The 19199-nt window shown below is 36.0% G+C and overlaps 1 protein-coding gene across 2 annotated transcripts in view; it reads right to left on the bottom strand.

Annotated features, from left to right (window-relative positions):
- Positions 1-1851: 1851 nt before the first annotated feature.
- Positions 1852-19199, bottom strand: part of LOC149559831 (uncharacterized) — a 55042-nt gene continuing 37694 nt past the window's right edge. For both annotated transcript variants that reach the window (XM_089824325.1, XM_089824326.1), the window contains exons 19-25: positions 4681-4895; positions 4439-4556; positions 4202-4333; positions 3915-4022; positions 3650-3792; positions 3433-3540; positions 1852-3232 (exon numbers count right to left, since the gene is read on the bottom strand). In XM_089824325.1, coding sequence (XP_089680451.1) covers positions 2527-3232; positions 3433-3540; positions 3650-3792; positions 3915-4022; positions 4202-4333; positions 4439-4556; positions 4681-4895 — 1530 coding nt within the window. In that variant the 3' untranslated portion in view covers positions 1852-2526. The remainder of the gene's footprint in view (positions 3233-3432; positions 3541-3649; positions 3793-3914; positions 4023-4201; positions 4334-4438; positions 4557-4680; positions 4896-19199) is intronic.

Raw genomic sequence — 19199 nt, forward strand, 5'->3', positions numbered from 1 at the left:
CAGTTAAGTGTAGCTAACAATTACGTTTAAAGATTCAAGTGTCCAACGTGAACACCATCATACATTATAAGAATTTACAACACTATCAAAACTGTTGTAGCAGTACCATCTTCACGTACACTCAACAATATGATGGTTATCTACAATATTATTCACGTGTCCATTGCCTTATCTAATTTATTTTCAGTTTACCTTTAATGGAATAGTATAGGCATAGGTACAACTATGTGCATTGCACGCCCGTTGGTTATTTAATTTTGTCAACGATGCAATGTCTAAACAAATTAAATAAACATCTTATATGAAATAAAAATTGTTCGTTCTCCACAACCGAGTTGGACACTTACTTGGGACAAGCGAAATGAAATTTGTTTGCTCTCCACAACCGAGTTGAACACTTAATTGGGAAAAGCTCATGTTAAAAACAAAATCAGTTACTGCCTAGTATTGTACGATATAACATTTTAATAAAGCCATGATACCATAAAACACTTCAACTCATTCATACATCAGCCTCCAAAACTACCAAGAAAGGGCCTACGGATTGTCATGACCTTGAAAACTGCCATTCACACTGCACGAGCCTATAATAGTACCTCTCATAACAAGCTATTCGAGATTTGTAATATACAAACTTAGATGTCTCAAAATTAAAGTATCTTAATCAGCTTAAAGACAACAAAGTCTCTGTAAATGCAAAACCATTTACCACCCAAACAATTTGAAACATGACAAATTTTGAGTTCGACGGAGAGGACAGTGAACATGGCCAAAATTAAATGTATCCACAATTTACATTTGTGAGACCAAAGTTTATGTAAATATATGTTCACTTTAGTATTTATTAATGGAAATATATCTCAAATTACATTTGCTGCGATCACAATTATTATGAAGCAAATCTTACAATAAAAACATCGTGACGTGGAGGTGTCATGGAAGGGTTGTAATTTTGTGAAACCGTTGTTATCCGCCCTCTGCAATTAACTCGGTAAATAGAAAATACAGGCACCCATCAAACATTGTAACTGAACATTTATCGCACATGGCATCCGATAGATTCTTCTGCCATATTTGGTATTTATAAATGGAAATATATCTCAAATTACATTACAGCGATCACAATTATAAAGAGGCAAATCTGATCATGAAAACATCGTGAAGTGAGGTGTCGTGGAAGGGTTGTAATTCTGTACAACAATTGTTGTCCGTCCTCGGCAATTAACTCAGTAAATAGAAAATACAGGCACCAATCAAACATTGTAACTTAACATACATCGCATATGGCATCCTACAGATTCTTCTGCCATATTTGTGGATGACATCATATAATAGCTATGGCTGGTTTAAACAAACACACAACTCTTAACGTTCAAGGGCATGATCAAGACAAACAAAACAAGGTGCATAGTTTAATTGCAATTCACCAGCTGAAAACAGCATTTATTTTGAGGTTTATTAGCATAGAAAGCATGGTGTGCCCCGTGCCTGCATCTAATTTTTTATCTAAGATACTCAAACGGTGTAGTGGCAAACTAAGTCCAGTAATCAAAACATATATTTTAATTGGCTTTAAAAAGAAGAGTCAGATCCAATGCTCATTAAATAAGCACCAATTGTGTTACTTCCAACAACAAGATTGACCGTATAAAATAAAACTACAAGGCGTCTAGACCCAAAACATCCCGATCAATGGGATTCAAGAGTCCATATGCAGAATAGTGTCCAATTAACTGTATTATAGTCCTGAGTTAAACAAATATGGCCTTCGAAAATATCGTTTTAACAAAAATGGAGAAAGGATAAACAAATTCCCGTCTAAGAGGCAAAATTGTGCATTTGAAGGCAGCATTTATAGGCTTACAACAAGCCTGTTGTAGAAAAATACAATCCCCATCAATAATATACAAAAAAGAACAATAAATGTTACATCAGCATTTTTTTCCTTTTATTAGCTATGGCCTTAGGCAGAGCATTTTCCAAGCCTAGGATCCAAAAACATTGTGGTGCGAGTCATATTTTAAAACAGTAGCTTTGTACTAGAGCATAAAACTGGCTTCACTGTGAAAGAACAAAATTAACCAGTCAGATCTCAAAGAAATGGTACACGGAAGAAAAAAAATTGTCACATGAATCTCCTGATGAAAAGGCTTGGTTGGTATTGCTTAACCATGTACACATATGGGAATCGACATTATCCTTTTTCAGCTCATGCCATAAAATAAATAATAGGCATCTACTGAGCTCTGGTTACCCTTGGCACTGGTGCAATGTTCAAGCATTATACAACTTGCCAGAAAATCATTCCAAAGTTGACATTGGCTAAACTGGATTTAGAGGCAACATAACTGAGCATTGAGTATGACTCGAAACCAAGGTAAATCTCTCTCGTCAATCTGATGCCACTACATGCTCAACTGAACAATGCATCAGTGATATGTGGGGTAAAACATGCTCTTCCCTATGCAGAAAAAATGAGTTAGAAACCAGACAAAGATGACATAATAATGAAGCACAGTTGAGGCATTATCTAACTGTATAAGGCTCCGGGGAAGGAGGACCTGCCCTTACTAGATCTGCAGATGGACTGTTCACTCTTCCATCACTGCCTTTGCCTTTCAAGGGACTGTTTCCTTTCATTCCACTATCTTGCCTATCAAGTGTAGATCCTTCTCTGGAAATGGGTGATTTGTCATGGTTTCCAATACCATCTCTTGCTTCTACAATGTTGATTTCACCATTTGAATTTTCCCTTGAAACCACAGATTGTCCTATTTCACTTGCCATGGTTTCTAACCTAGTATCAACATCTTTGCTTTTGCTTTCCACATTTGTTTCATCTTGAATCAACTGCTGACTATCATTTATTGAATCCACTGACACAACAGAATCTTTTGAATGTAAATGCAGCCTACGTTTCTTCGAAGACCCAGGCTCCCCCTCCTTAGGACTTCCATCATTTAATTTTCGTTTGGGACTTTCTTTACCATCTTCATCATGTTCAAAAGATTTAATTGATTGGACAGATGAGACTGCAGAGATTGTTTTTAATTCGGTTGCTTCCTTAGCTATACTTTGAACCACATGAGTACCATCGTCTTCTTTATTATCCCTGCCTGGAGTGGAAGGTTTTGTGCATGTTTTTGATTCAGAGTCTTCCTTTGATGTGCTCTCTGGCACTGGAGCATCATCATCTTCATCTTCATAATCAACCAATCCAATAGGCCCATCCCTGAAAAGAAATACCAAAACTTACATCAGTCACAACTTTCCCGAGTACACTTAAGAATTGGATGGAAGAAAATAATATGATCTCTTTATTTGAAAAGTAATTAGAAAGGAAAGTTAACAGCAACAAAACAGAAAGGGAAGGTAAGGCAGCTATAGCGAGGAAAGTGTGTAGAACAACCAATTAAAAGTTTAGTATTCCACCTAATAGTCAAAGATGAACTCGAAGCACTTCCATTTTCCAAAGCAGGATGCCCTGGTTCGGCAGGAGTATGAGCAGCACGGGCAGATGCAGTGTCTTCCTCATCATCACTAAATGAAAAAAGCAATTAAGTCTACCAGGGATACAATTCAATATCAATCTCTACAAAATAATTGGAATATCCAACCATATTTTCTGAAAAAATGAAGTAACTTATACCTCTCCTCATTGAAGTAATCTTCCTCTTCTTTCTCAAGAGCTCGTTCATCATTCCGTTTTCTAGGATCAACAAGGGGGTTTACGGGTATTGATCCAATTTCACCTTTCCCGCCTGAGACATTTCTTGCAGCAGCTTCAAGAGTCTAATATCAAAAACAATAATTCATTATTTAGACTGCTGCCACCACATTCAAGCTTTGTGCTCATTTACATAGAATATCAGTAATTATCAGATCTGCAATATCCGTGAAATACAAAACCATACCTGCTCATATCTGAGCTTAAGTGCTTTGAAGGTACCCACAGAGTCAAACTTTTCCATCTGATCCGAAAAATTTTTGACCAAATATTCAATCAGAGATTTAATGTTTTCCTGTATAAATATGACAGTCTAGCATTAGATTTTCTCCCACGCCTTAGAGAACAATAACATATTCTAATCAGTTCATAAAAAGATAATTCCTGAAAAAAACAGGATTCATTACAGCTATCAAAGAAACTAAATGCAATATATCCATGTGATCAAGTAGTTTGAGATAATTTGTAAAATACCTTGCGTATATATTCAATAAGCTCAAGGACAGCTGAATTGAGTAGATTATACCGATTACCATTCGCTGTGAAGGCCCGAACTATTGGCTCAAAAAGGTTGTTACTCACCACATGGCGATGAAAAAAATCATCCTGCAGGTAGATATAATCAGATAATCAAAAGAAAACTGTATATTTGAAATATGTTACAGGTTTCACAAAATGCATTAAAAATTAGAAGACTAAATCAATACTCACATTACGTGATATTATTGTTCGCAAAAAACGAACAGCAGCAGCAACGAGGTACTTTTCCTTTCTATGAGTTAGGCGCAGCACCTTTTCCATAACATTGTTTCGTAGGAAATAGTACCGACTATAAAAATACAAATCAATTGTTCAATAACTTAATTACTAGCATCAAAAGTTGAACTATTATAAGGTATTCTAGCAACACATGTTACGTCAATCCCACAACTGAAAAGAACCAAGAATATTACTTTATCCTGTAGGAATGTGACATAACACAGAAGCACAGTAGATCGGTGATGTTTAAAAGAATCTCAGGAGTTGCAGAACCTTGTCTCCCATTCTCTTCATTAGAAGTGCTTTTTCTACTTGCCTCTGTCCCCTCCTTTCCAGGGCATGACATTGTTATGACATCGACCAACCAATCCATATAAAAATCATAAAACACATCAACAATAGACTCCCTCTGCAAGTATAAAAGGTCCAACATTTATTTCTGATTTCATACACCATGTAAAAATAAAAATGACAATCATTTCTAATTCAACACAACACAAAAGTCGAACACAATGTCAAGATAGAGAATATTATTATTTCTAATGCATTTCGCATATGCAAGCACATACATGCATTTAGTGTTAGTCAATCTGTTTCTCATGTCCAAAGTGCCTTTCATTGTGAAAAATGAGAAATGTATAGAACTGAAGACCAATAAAGGAATATGGAAATATAACCGTAGCAACAAAATCCATTTATGGAAAAAATCAGCAAACCAATAAGTAAAAGATTTTTTTTCGAATCAGATTTTCAAGACAATGCAAAAATTGCAGATAAGAAGACTTTTTTAAGGCATTTCCATAGCATAGAGATAGTAGAGAGCGAAAAATAGAGATTTAACCCCACAAATTTTAGAAAAGAGATTTTGTCATTCATATTTGTATTGCAAATTACATGGGCATAATCAATTGAGAGGGCAGTCACCAAATAGTTGTCTGAGATCAAATATTAGCTATGTCTATTAACTAAAATCAAAATTAATTATTGAAAATAGATTGTCCTTTATTTTCATACTGCTTATTACATAGGCAAATATTCAGCCTACAGGTTCTCCTAGAAGGGCCTAACCTGTCCACCTGATGGGTGAGATGGCAAACAATTTGCTAAAGGGGCCTCCTAACAGAGTTATAGCCGGTTGTAAGTTTGGCTGGATAGGTCAAGCCCTACCCACAATTGGCGAAAGGGGGGCCTGGGGGCCTAACTTTGAGTGCAGTCACCAAATGGTTGTCTGAGATTGTAATGTCCTCTTTCTTTGGATTTCAGGAATTAATTGTATAATTAAATTTAAGTTGATGACTTATAATAGATTTAATGACGACTTAATTTAGTTATTTAACAAAGTATTAAAATGAATGTAATGGTGAAAAGAAAAATTAATAAAAGTTATTTTCTTATTATTCCTCAGTTCAAATCAAATTAAAAAAGAAGTTCAAAGAGACAAAACAAGAAAGAAAAAGGAAGTGACTTCAAAGAGACAAAAAAAGAAAGAAAAAGGAAGAGACAGGCAGACAGAAAATGAAGTCACTGCAAAGCATTTTTAATGGAAAGGCTCATTTGGGTTACAGTTAGTTTTCATAGAGCTTGTGGCTTTCAGTTCAGAAATCTGAAGACGGAAACACTTAGATTTCCGCAGGAATTGGATGGAGGCCCAGTTACAGTTGGAGTTTCATTCAAGAATCTCACGTAGATATCAAAGAAAAAATTGTTAAAACTTTGTAAGTCTTGTTCGGAAATAAATTTCTCAGATTTTTTGTTTACATGATAAAGCTTAAAACAATATATTGCTGATAATGATGAAAAGGTTTGCATTCAGCATCAGTATCTATTTTCCGTGACATGAAAGTTCGTTTAATCCTGGTCAAACTTTATAAAGTAACCATTGGCAAAAATAAGAGCATTTCAGTGAGGGCCAAAATAAGAGCATAAGGGAAGGAAAAAATAAATTACCCGATTGCCTTCCCGTGCTAAAAGGAATTCCCTAATGAAATTTGTGGGGGCTTAGGAATGAAGTTTGTTAACTAACTTGGGCACACAAGAGATTAAATATATTTAAGTGTTCAAATTCAAGAAATTAATAATCAGGAGGGCCACGTATATCATTTCTCAACAAAGAAAACTCTCCAATTCCCAGTGCTTTGAAGAAGATGCATACAATCCATTGCCATGGGATTATTCTTGGAAGATGGAAAATTAATGTTTGAAGAGAATCTAAGCCTACAGGGAAGGGTTAGAATCTACCTTCAATTTTCAGATTGATGACATTGAAATAGTAAGTGTACGTATTTATTGTGCCATTTTTTGCCAATTCTGGAGCATTTGGGTCTCTGCTTCTAAAACAATTTATCAATTAATGAGATAGTGTACTGGTGCCTTTATCGTTTTCAAGTATTGCTTGTGATCTTTAACAGGTCTAAGTCACATTGGGCTCTGCTGGTAAAGCACTGGTCAAACTCTATGTGCGGCTGGGTATGAACCAATAATATAGTAGTAGCAAGATTGTTTTTACCCTTGTGGAGGAGAGTTGATTTCTGTGTTTCTGTTCAATAGTGCCGCTGCCGGTAGACAACACTATTCTAGATTTTAAATATTGGGATCAGAGTTACTACCATGGGATGTTGGACAAAAGACTCCTGGAGTTTTATCGCAAAGGCTCCTGGAGCTGTTAAGATGACTGGAATGCCATAACAGTAGACCATGGTGATGCTCCTACTCAATACCCAGGGGAAGGCAATTATAGAAAAAACATATCCAGAGGAAGCTTTGGGGTAGTGTTCTATCCAGAAACAATTCATGAGAATTGTAACATTTCAGAACTCCAAATTACAGCATACCTACATTACTCTGTGATTCTCTATGCGAGCCCAAGTAAGATTGTTCTTGGAGAAGGGGAGATTATATCATGCAGACGTTTCTGAATACATTAAGCAGTGCTGGAAATGTCTGTACTTTGAAGTGTAAAACATTGGCTGGGAACTACATGTAAGAACAATCAAGCATCATTGAGGCTCTGGGTTAGTGTATGGATGATATAATTTCAGATCTGCTCAATTTTGGGGTGCTATATGACACCTTGCTGGGCATGATATACAAGACTGCTGAAATCCTGTAATTTGATCTGGGAAGGTTGCTGTCCTATTTCCAGAAAGCTGTGATAAAAGTTTTGGTTTTTTAACCCAAACCAAGAAAGGTCAGAAGTCTGCAAAACTTGGTTCCTGTCTTAACCCAATAGTTTGCTAATTAAGAAGATCTTGATCATTCTCATTTTACGCAATGCAAACTTATGTATTCAGATATTACATATCCCTTTTAATTTCTTAGTTTAATATGCCTGCACCTATAAAAAATCAATTAAATTACCATTGCAATCTGAAAACAGTCATCCAAATCAAACAAGCCAACTGTTTGTCAAATGTTCATATATAAATATGGTAAACAATCAGTGTTTATGCAAACTCTTTGACATAATTCTTCCATAGCTTAATAGATGAAAGAAGTAAAAAACTTGGTACAAACAGCTTCTTACAGAGATCAAATATTAGCTGTCTATGAATGAACTGAGATCAAATTTTATCAGACTTTTTAATATTAGACGAGTGATTGGTAAAATATTCAATAAATTAATGAATGAGCAAGACACCTAAGACATATGGATGTCGGAAAGTATCCTTTGAAGCCAAACTGCCTCGCAACCTGTTGTTGACTGTTCCCCGATATTCAGCTTTTGTGAACAAAAAATTTACAACATGCTGCTTCTTACTAGCCCAAGTGATAGCACCTGTGCCCAAACTGAAGACATACCCGAACATGGACTTTTCATCATCAACAAAGCCTCCCCAATCTAAATCTGTGTAACCAATAAGTCCAGATTCATGGTGCGTTGATAGAGGATAACAAAGTCTGGAGTGCCTTTGACATAGCACAGGATGTGCTTCACTGCAGCCTAATGATCTGATGGAGTTGTCATAAAGTGAGATATGTAACTCACTGAAAAGATGAGATCCGGTCTAGTGCCGGTAAGATGGATCAAACTGCCCACTACTTGCCAGAATATGGATTCATTCTCAACAGAAGAACCAGATTTGGCTGACAACTCTAGAGCAAACCAGTGAAACACAGGGACTCCCCCTTAAACCTCAAAGTGAATTTTGATCTTTAAATTTACAATTAGGTATGTAATATGTTACTATGTTAAATGTTCAATAGTTTTGGTTAGTGTTGTGATTTTGTTATGTTCATGTATTTCAATTTGGAATGTCATAGTGAAACATCAATTCATTACTAGCATTTCAAGTTTTACATGTATTCAACACCCCCATGTCCCCCACCACTGTCCTGAAATTGAGGGCCTTCGTACCCTCATCCCCAAAACTCGTACCGACATACCCTAGTACCAATGTTACACTAGAGAAAACTCCATAGGTGTAGATGCGAGTTTGTAGTCTTCCATTCTGAATTTGTCAAGTAGAGCCCGTGCATACTTAGACTAAGAGATAAAGATGCCATGTGACTATTGCCAAACCTCAGCGCCTAAGTCATAGTGCAAAAGCACAAGGTTGGTCATGACAAAATATTAGCATAAATTCTATTTGATTTCTTGAATCAAACATGTCGAACTTTTTGTGATGATCAAATCATTAAGATAAATAACCAAAAGGATTATGTCACTCTGCCAAAAGGATTATGTCATTCAAGTCAAAAGAACTCCTTTGGAAACCCTAATCAGTTAGCTACATACTCAAAAGAACTACCCATGTCCAAGAAACCTATTTTAGGCCATAGAATGCTTTCACTAGTTTAAGTACCTAGTGTTCTTTCCCAAAAACCTTAAATATAGGAGGTTGTGTCATGTAAACCTCTTCTTGTAAGCCATCATTTAAGAAGGCACTTTTGACATCCATTTGATGAACCTTCCAACCACATTGAATTATCTTGGCTAAGACTAATCTAATGGTGCCCGTCATTGTTGTCGAAGCAAAAGTAGCATTATCTATCCTTGTATTTATCTAAAGTATCATCAGCCTTGTATTTGACTTTGAAGAACCCATTTGCATTTTATGGGTATATTTGAAGGAAGATCTAATAGTACCCAAGTGTTTTCTTTCAATAGACTATAATGCTCAATCTTCATATAGCTTCTTCTCACACGTCTCACTTTCGCCTATGTGAATGTTTGAGGCTCATCACATCATGAATATTGGCCATAAGAGCAAAATTTAAAGAATTATTAAGTTTTCTCTTCTTTCAATCGTCTTAGCCCACCATTTAGGCTAGAGAGTAGAAGAGACAACATCAGAAGCAGTAGATTCAATAGGATAATCATCATCAAACTAGAAGATTGGATGAATCTTGAGGAAAACCAAGTTGGGTGAACCTACAAGAGAAGGAATTGGAGAGGCAGGAACAGGAACAATTGGAGCCCTCCCATCAAAAAAACCCAATGGAAGACAGATACCCAAGTCTTGGATCCTCGAAATTCATAACCAGGAGAGAGCTGAATGGCCCTTCTTCCTCATCAAAAACTACATCACAACTAAAGATGAGAAAATTAGTCTTGAAGTCAACCGATCGATATGGTTTGTGCTTATCACTTGACTGATCAGTATGAGTTTCTTGTTATTGGCACCTAATTTGGTGAGTTTATCATTAGGGATTCAGATGTAATGTCCCCTCTTAGGGTGCATCAAAAGGTCATGATAATACCTTCAATTTCTCATACAATATCACCACGCCAACTCTAATTTAATCAGTAATGTATATGCAAAGATGACTTTGTTCATATATGTACGTAGTCTAGGTAAGTATAATTTCCATTGCCTTTGTATTTTTCATACACACACATAGGAAAGGATTCTTTACCCTTAAGGGAAAATAATGTGCTGCTACTTGGTATTAATTCTTAGATATTTATAGCAGTTACGAACGACTCTTTCTGAAAAATATCAAACATGTATCTAAATATCCTCTTTAATCAATTATTCGGAACGCATTAGCACCTTTGCTCATTCTGTTTGATTGACTTCACATTGTGTTGATTGTCTTGTGTCTTTTAATGAATATTTGATATTTCTGATATGTCTATAAATTAATTTGACCAGATAGTATTCCCCTTCAACGTAAGCAATATCAAATATTATAAGCTTCTAATGATCTTCCCCATCATTATAATCTCATGATTTGATGCTTCTTATATAATATGAATTTTGTCCAATCCTGACTTAGTCTATGAGAATCTTCAACGGTATCTTCAGATTGTCATAATATTCAAGTTTTGTATGATTTAGTATTGTTTTTATGATGCTCATATGGTTTACTGATATTCTGATTTTGTATGATTTAGTACTGTTTTTATGATGCTCATATGGTTTATTGATATTCTGATTCTTGTGTACTGACTGTATGACTCCTTCCTTCCCCATTCGAATGAGGTGGAGTACCTCCTTATTCTTATTTTGGATTGAGAAGCCGCATTACCAAAGGGCACGTCTTATGTTCATATATCTCCCCTCTATTACTAATTGCACCACTGCATTACCTGTACATTTGTACTCTAATGGAAATTAGTAATTATATATACTAATCCCTAACATGGACAATACTGATTGATTATAATCACTGACCCTCATCTATTATCCCTTATTTGCCATCCTTAATGATAACAAAGTACTGGTCATGGATTTCCTTATAGAAGACTCAACCACTTGATGATTAATGCTTGCTGTTGGCATTGCCTGTTGTAAGAGTTTCCCATCAATATTTCAAAGCTTTTTGTCATCTTAGTCACTTTGCATAACACATTGTTATTTATCTTTGACCATTGTTGATTACTCCTTAGGTCATTGTTCATGGAATCAATTTGGTTTCAGCAATGTCTTCATGTGTGCAACAACAAATATCAGTTGTTGTCTTCACAACGGTTGGTGTTTATAATAAATACGATCTTAAGTTTGATCACCAAGTATGAAATAATGTTAACATTTAACCTTCTTCCACATAACAATGAGTAGGGGGTCCTATTGCTCAATCTCATGTTGGTATGGGTTGAATTCTACTAATATTAATTGTCCACCACTGCTAACCACTGCAGCTTATTTGTAAATTGCTTATCCTTATTTGTCAGCTTGAGTGAGACACATCCTTGCTGGTTTAATTGTGCTCTACCAATGACATGGATGTTCGCATGTCTCGTAATATTCCAACATTTCCATAATCAGCTGTCATAGAGACTTTTATAACTATGGTCTAAGTCTTATAAAAGCCGTGTGATAGACTCTATCCAATCATTGCCTCAAGTTGCACGGCTTTTAGAGATTCTACATTTTTCTTTCATTATTATTTATTTATATGTAATATTCATAGTAACACGGGGACGCGTCCCCCCCCTTTTTGCCCGACGTCTCGGAGACTTCAACGCACCGGAGACTTGGGGACTCCGTCTCCCCGTCCCCAGCGGTGCCACTAGATTCCACCACCTCCACCGAGGATGGGAGACATCCTGCTATTCACTATTTGCAAATTCAACTATTTATGTTTAATGTTCGATGTTCCAATTCAATGCAATGTTTCAAGTATTCACTCTTTTACATCTTTACATCCTATATTGCAATACATATTTTCATAACTAACATTTTTAACTACCATATGCATAGATATATACACCCCTCTTGTCCCCTGCCGCCGTCCCCCCACCGTCCCCCCGCCGTCCCCAAATTAAGGCCCCTCTGTCCCCCCGTCCCGAAAACTTGTCCCCCCGTTTCGCCGTCCCCCCGTCCCCCAGGGTGGTGTAACTATGGTAATATTATTATTTATTTACAATGTAGGTTATATTTTATTCAAACATTATATTATTTATTTTTCATAATAATTTGATATTATTACTATGATTTAATATTTTAAAGTATTAAATCAATTATACTCTTGCATTTAGGTAATTTGATAATATATACAATTTATTACTTATTCATTTATTTTTATTATTTATCACTGAATCTGTTGATGCGAGTTTTGTATCACTTACATAACATATTAGGATTTGAATATTCAATATGGGATATCAAACATGCAAGTCCTCTCTTGAAAAGTTATTACTCATGAAGACATAAGCAATAGCTCCAATGTTCCTTACACCGTTGGATGCTCAATTTTATCGATGTGATTTGCCGGTAATCACGTAGGCGGCCCTACGCTATTCATTCGAGGATGACTTGGACTTTGGTGGAATGATGGAGATGATGATGGGTTTGTGAAATATGCGAGTGGCAAATAATGTTTTATGGTGGTGGTGATGAAGGATGTGTCTGCCAAGAATGATGCTGATGGGAAAGCGATGGTTATGGGAGGTGAATGGATGTGCTCTAATACTTAACTTACTCCTCTAACTTGCTTCTCTAAGCTTCAACTACCCAGCTACTTACTATTCTACTCCTACTCCTATGAATGGAAAGTTAGCAAATGGACGGGGATCGAACCTAATGAGAGCTGACTAGCGGCCTCACTTCCACAGGTGCAATGATTCGAAGGAATAATATAATAGCTTACCACACAAAGCTTCCCAACCAACCGCTAGGATGCTAGTGGTCTAGTATTGATCCCTATCAAACATTTACCAATGCTACCATACAACTATCCATCTACTTCACTCCTACTTAGCAACTTGAAATGAAACCAACTTTAACAACTTGGAAGGAAATCTAAGTAAGTGGGAGTAGAAAACATGCAATAATACCCAATGTTCTAAATCAACATGCAAATCACAACAATGAAAAAGAGAGCAATTTTGGTATTATCTTCGCAACAATTTCTCCAACCCTTTTACAAATGAGAACAAATGGCCTTTTATTGGGGCCAGAAATACAATGGACGGTGGAGATCAAAACAAGATCAATGATCCAGATTGGATCCTCAAAACCCTAATTAGGGTTGCCACCCCATCGGCCAAAGAGAAGCTGCCACCTCATCAATGGACCAATGAAAAAAGTGTAAAAAGCGGCAACCAATGAGAAGGCACCAAAATGGTGGCCAATCAGAAATAGACACTTGTCCTATTCCAAAAAAAAAAGAAATTGCCACTTCGGCTTTCATCAAATGATCTTCTAATATAAATCTTCCCTTTTCTTTCATCTTCTTAGCTAAGGCAATGAACTTAGCTAGCCTTTCGTTAACTTCTTCCATTGGAGGACAAGGTGTGTGCTTCGCCCCAAGTTCTGCTAACTTCGCCACGCCACTTGCTGCTTGTAGTATCATTTCGTGATCCTTCTCATATTCTTTCTCAAATCCAATAAAAGCATTGAGAGAGAAAAGGGTGCCCAAATGCTTCTTCTTGATAGCAACCTTCCCCAACTCATCCAACCTCGATCCAAAATCTGTTTCATTGACATCCTCTTCTTTGATATCCTCAAAATCAAGTGCCACCTCAACGTTGCTCATCATGGTTGAAATGGAAGTGTCAACACTTGGGTTGTGATGTGCAACTGCCTTTTATATATCCTTTTATGGTGCCGCCATTGGTATTGGTTATTTGCCTCATTTTTTGAGAAGAAGAAAGTTTTGGGCATCATATCCTCTTTGTCTTTCTTAGTGTTTGCCCGCTTGGGATTCTTACTTGCACTAACATCCTCCATGCTCGTCGCCCAATTACAGGATGGTAGAGTGGTGGACCAGAAGGCAAGAAGAACCAAGAGGAGCAATCTTTAGACTAGAACGAAAGAAGGATGTCAACTTAAGGACCCCTTGCAACTCTAGATGAATTGAAATTAACTCTACCTATAGCCAAAGGGTATTGTCCTTCCTTAAGTCTGTCCTTCATCCGTATCATGTCCATTGTAGCGATATTGGTGTCGGTTATTCTCTTCATTTTCGAGAAGAAGGGAGTTTTGGGCATCATATCCTCTTTGTCTTTCTTAGTGTTTGCCCGCTTGAGATTCTTACTTGCACTAACATCCTCCATGCTCGTCGCCCTATTACGAGATGGTAGAGTGGTGGACCAGAAGGCAAGAAGAACCAAGAGGAGCAATCCTTAGAGTAGAACGAAAGATGGATGTCAGCTTAAACACCCCTTGCAACTCTAGACAATGAAAATTCACCTTAACCAATAATCTTATAGCGACTTTTCGAAACCTAGGATATGACTTCAAGAATTTCAAATCCCTTTGCAAATCGAAAATTTATCATCCAATTCACCTCCAAATAAAATTACCCAACCTAGGGCAAAAATCGCAACCTCTTGAAAAAATCAGAATTTTATCTTCCACAAATTTCGGCCTCCACAAAATTCAGCTCCCACAAATTTTGCCTTCCACAAAATTTCGCCAAGCAAGAAGAGTGCAGATCTGCTCTTGCAAAATCACCAACACCTTGAGAAGGAGAATTGAGAAGTGAGGAAGAAATGGGAGAGAGGCCTCCTCTTATACCCAACTTTCTTCTTGGACCGTGGGAGAAAGAAAAACAAATAATTAATGCAAAATTATGGCCCACAATTAAATACTTAACCAAAATTAATTTGCCATGATGAAAATTAACTTTCTAAATTGCCAATTAGTTCTAAATTGCAAAAAAAAATTAAATAATGCCTTGAGGGTGTTAAATATTTCCATTTAATCGGGGATTAGTAATTAATGCGTCATTAAATTTGGATTATGGCTAACCAAAAGCCATTTTTTCAATATTAAATTACCAATTTCATTAAAGGCAAAAAGTTTTCAAAGCAACTTTACTCTATTAAAACCAATTTTTTTGCAATTTCTCTCTAAATAGATTTAGCTAAGTAATTTTAGCTTTTTAACACAAATAAAATTATTTCTCTAGAGCCTAAAATCGATTTTGCAATTTTATTTCACCATCACAAAAATTAATCCTTTTCACCAAAAATAATCAAGATTTTCCAAAAGACCAGACTTCACAAAATTTTCATTTTTTGAAAATTATCCAATTTTATACATACAATTATATCCAAATTTTCAAAAGAAAATGTCTAAGTACAAAATTTACAATTTTATCCTGCCAAGTGTTGCTCTTTTAAAATTTGTTCGACCTAAAGATGAAATTGGTGACTCTGGAAAATCAAGTTGAAACCGGGTGAAAATAAATCTAACCCTCTCCCCACTAGCCCTGAAGGTGTCCAAGACATGAAATCTTCAAATTTGAAACCTCTGGGCCGAAAATTGCTAAGGCAATCGAAAAAAAAGGGAGTCCCCAAAATTTTGGGGCGATGGTGTGAAAACCTCACAACAGAATCCTTCTTCAAGAAGGGGGCATCACACTAGACAAAAGCAATGGAGTCAAAAACTTCAAGATGATTGATTCTGGGGTTATAGCCTAACCAAACCTCTTCCAAAGTCTACTTCCTAACAGCCACTATAGGAGAGTGGTTGAGAAAATGGACAGCAGTGTGGATTGCTTCAGCCTAAAACTTCTTTGGCAAATTCGTGTGTTCAAGCATAGACCGGGACATTTTGATGATTGTGGGATTTCTACACTAAACAACACCATATTGTTGACTGCAAGGTGTTGTTAATGTCGATGGTGTAGCTTTAGTCGGATTGGTTTAGCCATGAGATACATTGGTACGACTGATTATTATGATTAATAATCATTAGACAATTACTCTGTGTGTGTGTAATCTTATGATAACTATTGTCTATTTATTAATCTTAAATATTAAATTAATGAATAAACATGCCCCTTACAGGGACATGTCTCTTCTTGTCTTAGAGCATGTATAAATGCAAGAGGTCACTGCACTTGAAAAACACATATGATTGTGGGGTTTCTACACTAAACAACACCATATTGTTGAGTGCAAGGTGTTGTTAATGTCGATGTTGTATCTTTAGTCAGATTGATTTAGCCATGAGATACATTGGTATGACTGATTATTATGATTAATAATAATTAGACAATTACTCTATGTGTGTGTAATCTTATAATAACTATTGTCTATTTATTAATCTTAAATATTAAATTAATGAATCAACATGCCCCTTATAGGGACATGTCTCTTCTTGTCTTAGAGCATGTATAAATGCAAGAGGTCACTGCACTTGAAAAACACATACCTTAACAAGAAATGCAATTACATCTGCAAAGGGTCCTTGGAAACTTAACATGGCATCAAAGCACATTCGAACTTAGAGTTCTTTTGACATTTATATGGTGAGCAGCAAAATACTACAATAGTGATTCAGTTTTGAATGCGCCGTACTTTGAAGATAGCAAACATGTTAAACATTGAAATGTGATCGAGTTGCGTTGAGAATGGAGACAATGATCTTCAGCTTGCTAGGAAGTCACGAGAGGAAGACATTTCTACGACAGTGATAGGGAGCAATCAAATGAGCAAGAGCCTTCCTTGCGATCGGTTGGTGTGGTGCAAATATGGGAAGAAGCCTATGAAGGGCTCTCTGTATCCCAGGGGATACTACAAATGCAACACCTCCTAGGGTTGTTTGGCAAGGTGGTATCAATCCAAATCCTTCAAATAGAGCACCAATGTTTTTTTGCAACAAGATTATTGTGGGCACCAATAATGCCCACATCTTTGAATTCTGCTACTGTAAAGCCAAGCGGAAAGCCAAGACTAAGAGTAGTGTTGACATGGATGGGACCCTGACCATTCTAGTTATTGACTTTGCTCTCATGAGACAAAAAGTTCTTGGCAACAATCACCATTACTTTAAATCTAGAAGCACCTTACATATTGATATGCTTCACAAAATCAAGCGAAGGAGTCCTGAGAGGAAGGATAAAGCCTATTCTATTATTACTAACATTGAGCATCAGGCTCATGACCGCTTATAGATAATGCATGTCTACATTGGATACAACGCAAAGTCATTTGTTTCTGATTTAGATGTTATTTTTATATCTATTGTTTATGATGCAGGAGCACTGGGACCATGCAAGATGCTTAATTCTAGACAAATAAGGATGTCCTTCGTTTTCAAGTGTTTATGAACTTTGGCAATTAGGGCCCACCAAAGTAATCTACACAGTCAATTTGATGTGAGAATAAAGAGTAGAAATGGGAAAAAATTTTGCTTGAAAATTTTATTATAATCGGCTCTCTCTATACACAATCTAAGGCAATTGTTTCACAGAATTTCACAGTGACTATTAGTCATGTATGTTTGGAACTTTACTGTGGGAAGACTACTAGAATCAAAGGGCGAATGGTTGATATGCGAAGGATGAACATGTAATGCTAAAGGACTATCGATGACACTTATATTGGTTGGAATCATAGTTTGTGAAATTGAGGTGAACATATATGATGACAAGTAAAGAGAGCATCAAAATCAAGCTTTGAAAGACTCCAAATGATATAGAAATTATTCAGAGTAAAATTCAAACTATTAGCAAGGATGTCGTTAGCATTAATTTAATGTTCCACCAGTAGCTTTTACTAATTACGTTGAAGAAGAATTGACAAGTAAAATCAAATATATGTTCAGAACATTACAAGCGTAATTTATATTGAATTGATGTTGGTATTTCATATATGATGAAAATTGGGCAAAAATCAGACGACTGCATCCTAGGCCGGTTCGTACGCCACATACGAATGGTGGAACTATTATATAAGCATAGTGTAAAATGTGGCAAGTGTCAAAAATGAAAAAGGGAGAAATAAATATAAGAATTGAACAGGCAACTCCTTTATTCATTTGATCTATTAAGTTATTATGGGTGAATTGTTACCCATGCCGGTCAAAATGCAATTACTACGTTGTTATCATTTGTGTACCGACCCAATATGGTACGTATAAAGGTATATATTTATTCTATGTTCAATGTTTTATCAAATGTTATAATTGTATACATACATACATACATACATAGAGAGAGAGAGAGAGAGAGAGAGAGAGAGAGAGAGAGAGAGAGAGAGAGAGAGAGAGAGATTATTTTAAAATATTTGTCAATACAATGGGATAATATTTAATAAATACTTAAATTTGACCAAAATGATTAAATAAAAATTAGATATTTATTTTATCTATATTGTTATGATCTTATTATGCAGAATTATTATTATCCTTGAGTATTATACTAGCCTCTCTCTTATTTTTTATCAATATGTTCTATAAGAGCTATTTGCCTTGATCTTTTCCAAGAATGTTCTTGCAGGATAAGGAGGATTGATATCAAATTCAGGAGGAGTCTAACACTTCTTCAAAGGCAAAGGAGCTCAAAAGATTGATGTCCAAAGGGTCTTGATCATATCAGATTCAAGGGGAGTATGACACTTCATCAAAGGCAACTCTGGTTGAAAAGCTTAGATGATTGATTTTCAAAGGAAGTTTGAAAGTCCTTGTGTGTGGCTATATGACCTTAATGGACCTATCCCCTGTGTACATCAAGAGGAAGTGACGACTTCCAAATGATAATCACTTCTATTTGCAGAAGTTATTGAAAGGTGACGATCTTACAATAACTTAATTTTCTATTATGATGGATATCTTACGATGTCTATGCAAATCATGATAGATTATACTTTGCATGGTAGATGTTTATATGGTATACATTATGAGATTGTGTTTGCACATACCTTATAAAAATTGAGTACATGGTGAATGTTACGCAAATTGATGTTCTAAAGGCCATTACATAAAGTACTTGGTGAATATCATGTGACTTCGTGTTCAGGAGGCCCTTACAGTACTTGGTGAATATCTCGTATCTCAACAATTTGGAAGCCATTACTCAAATAGTATTTGGTGAA

This window comes from Cupressus sempervirens, chromosome 4 (assembly GCF_028749045.1).
Source record: "Cupressus sempervirens isolate cs-2001-9-10 chromosome 4, ASM2874904v1, whole genome shotgun sequence".
Classification (NCBI taxonomy): Eukaryota; Viridiplantae; Streptophyta; class Pinopsida; order Cupressales; family Cupressaceae; genus Cupressus; species Cupressus sempervirens.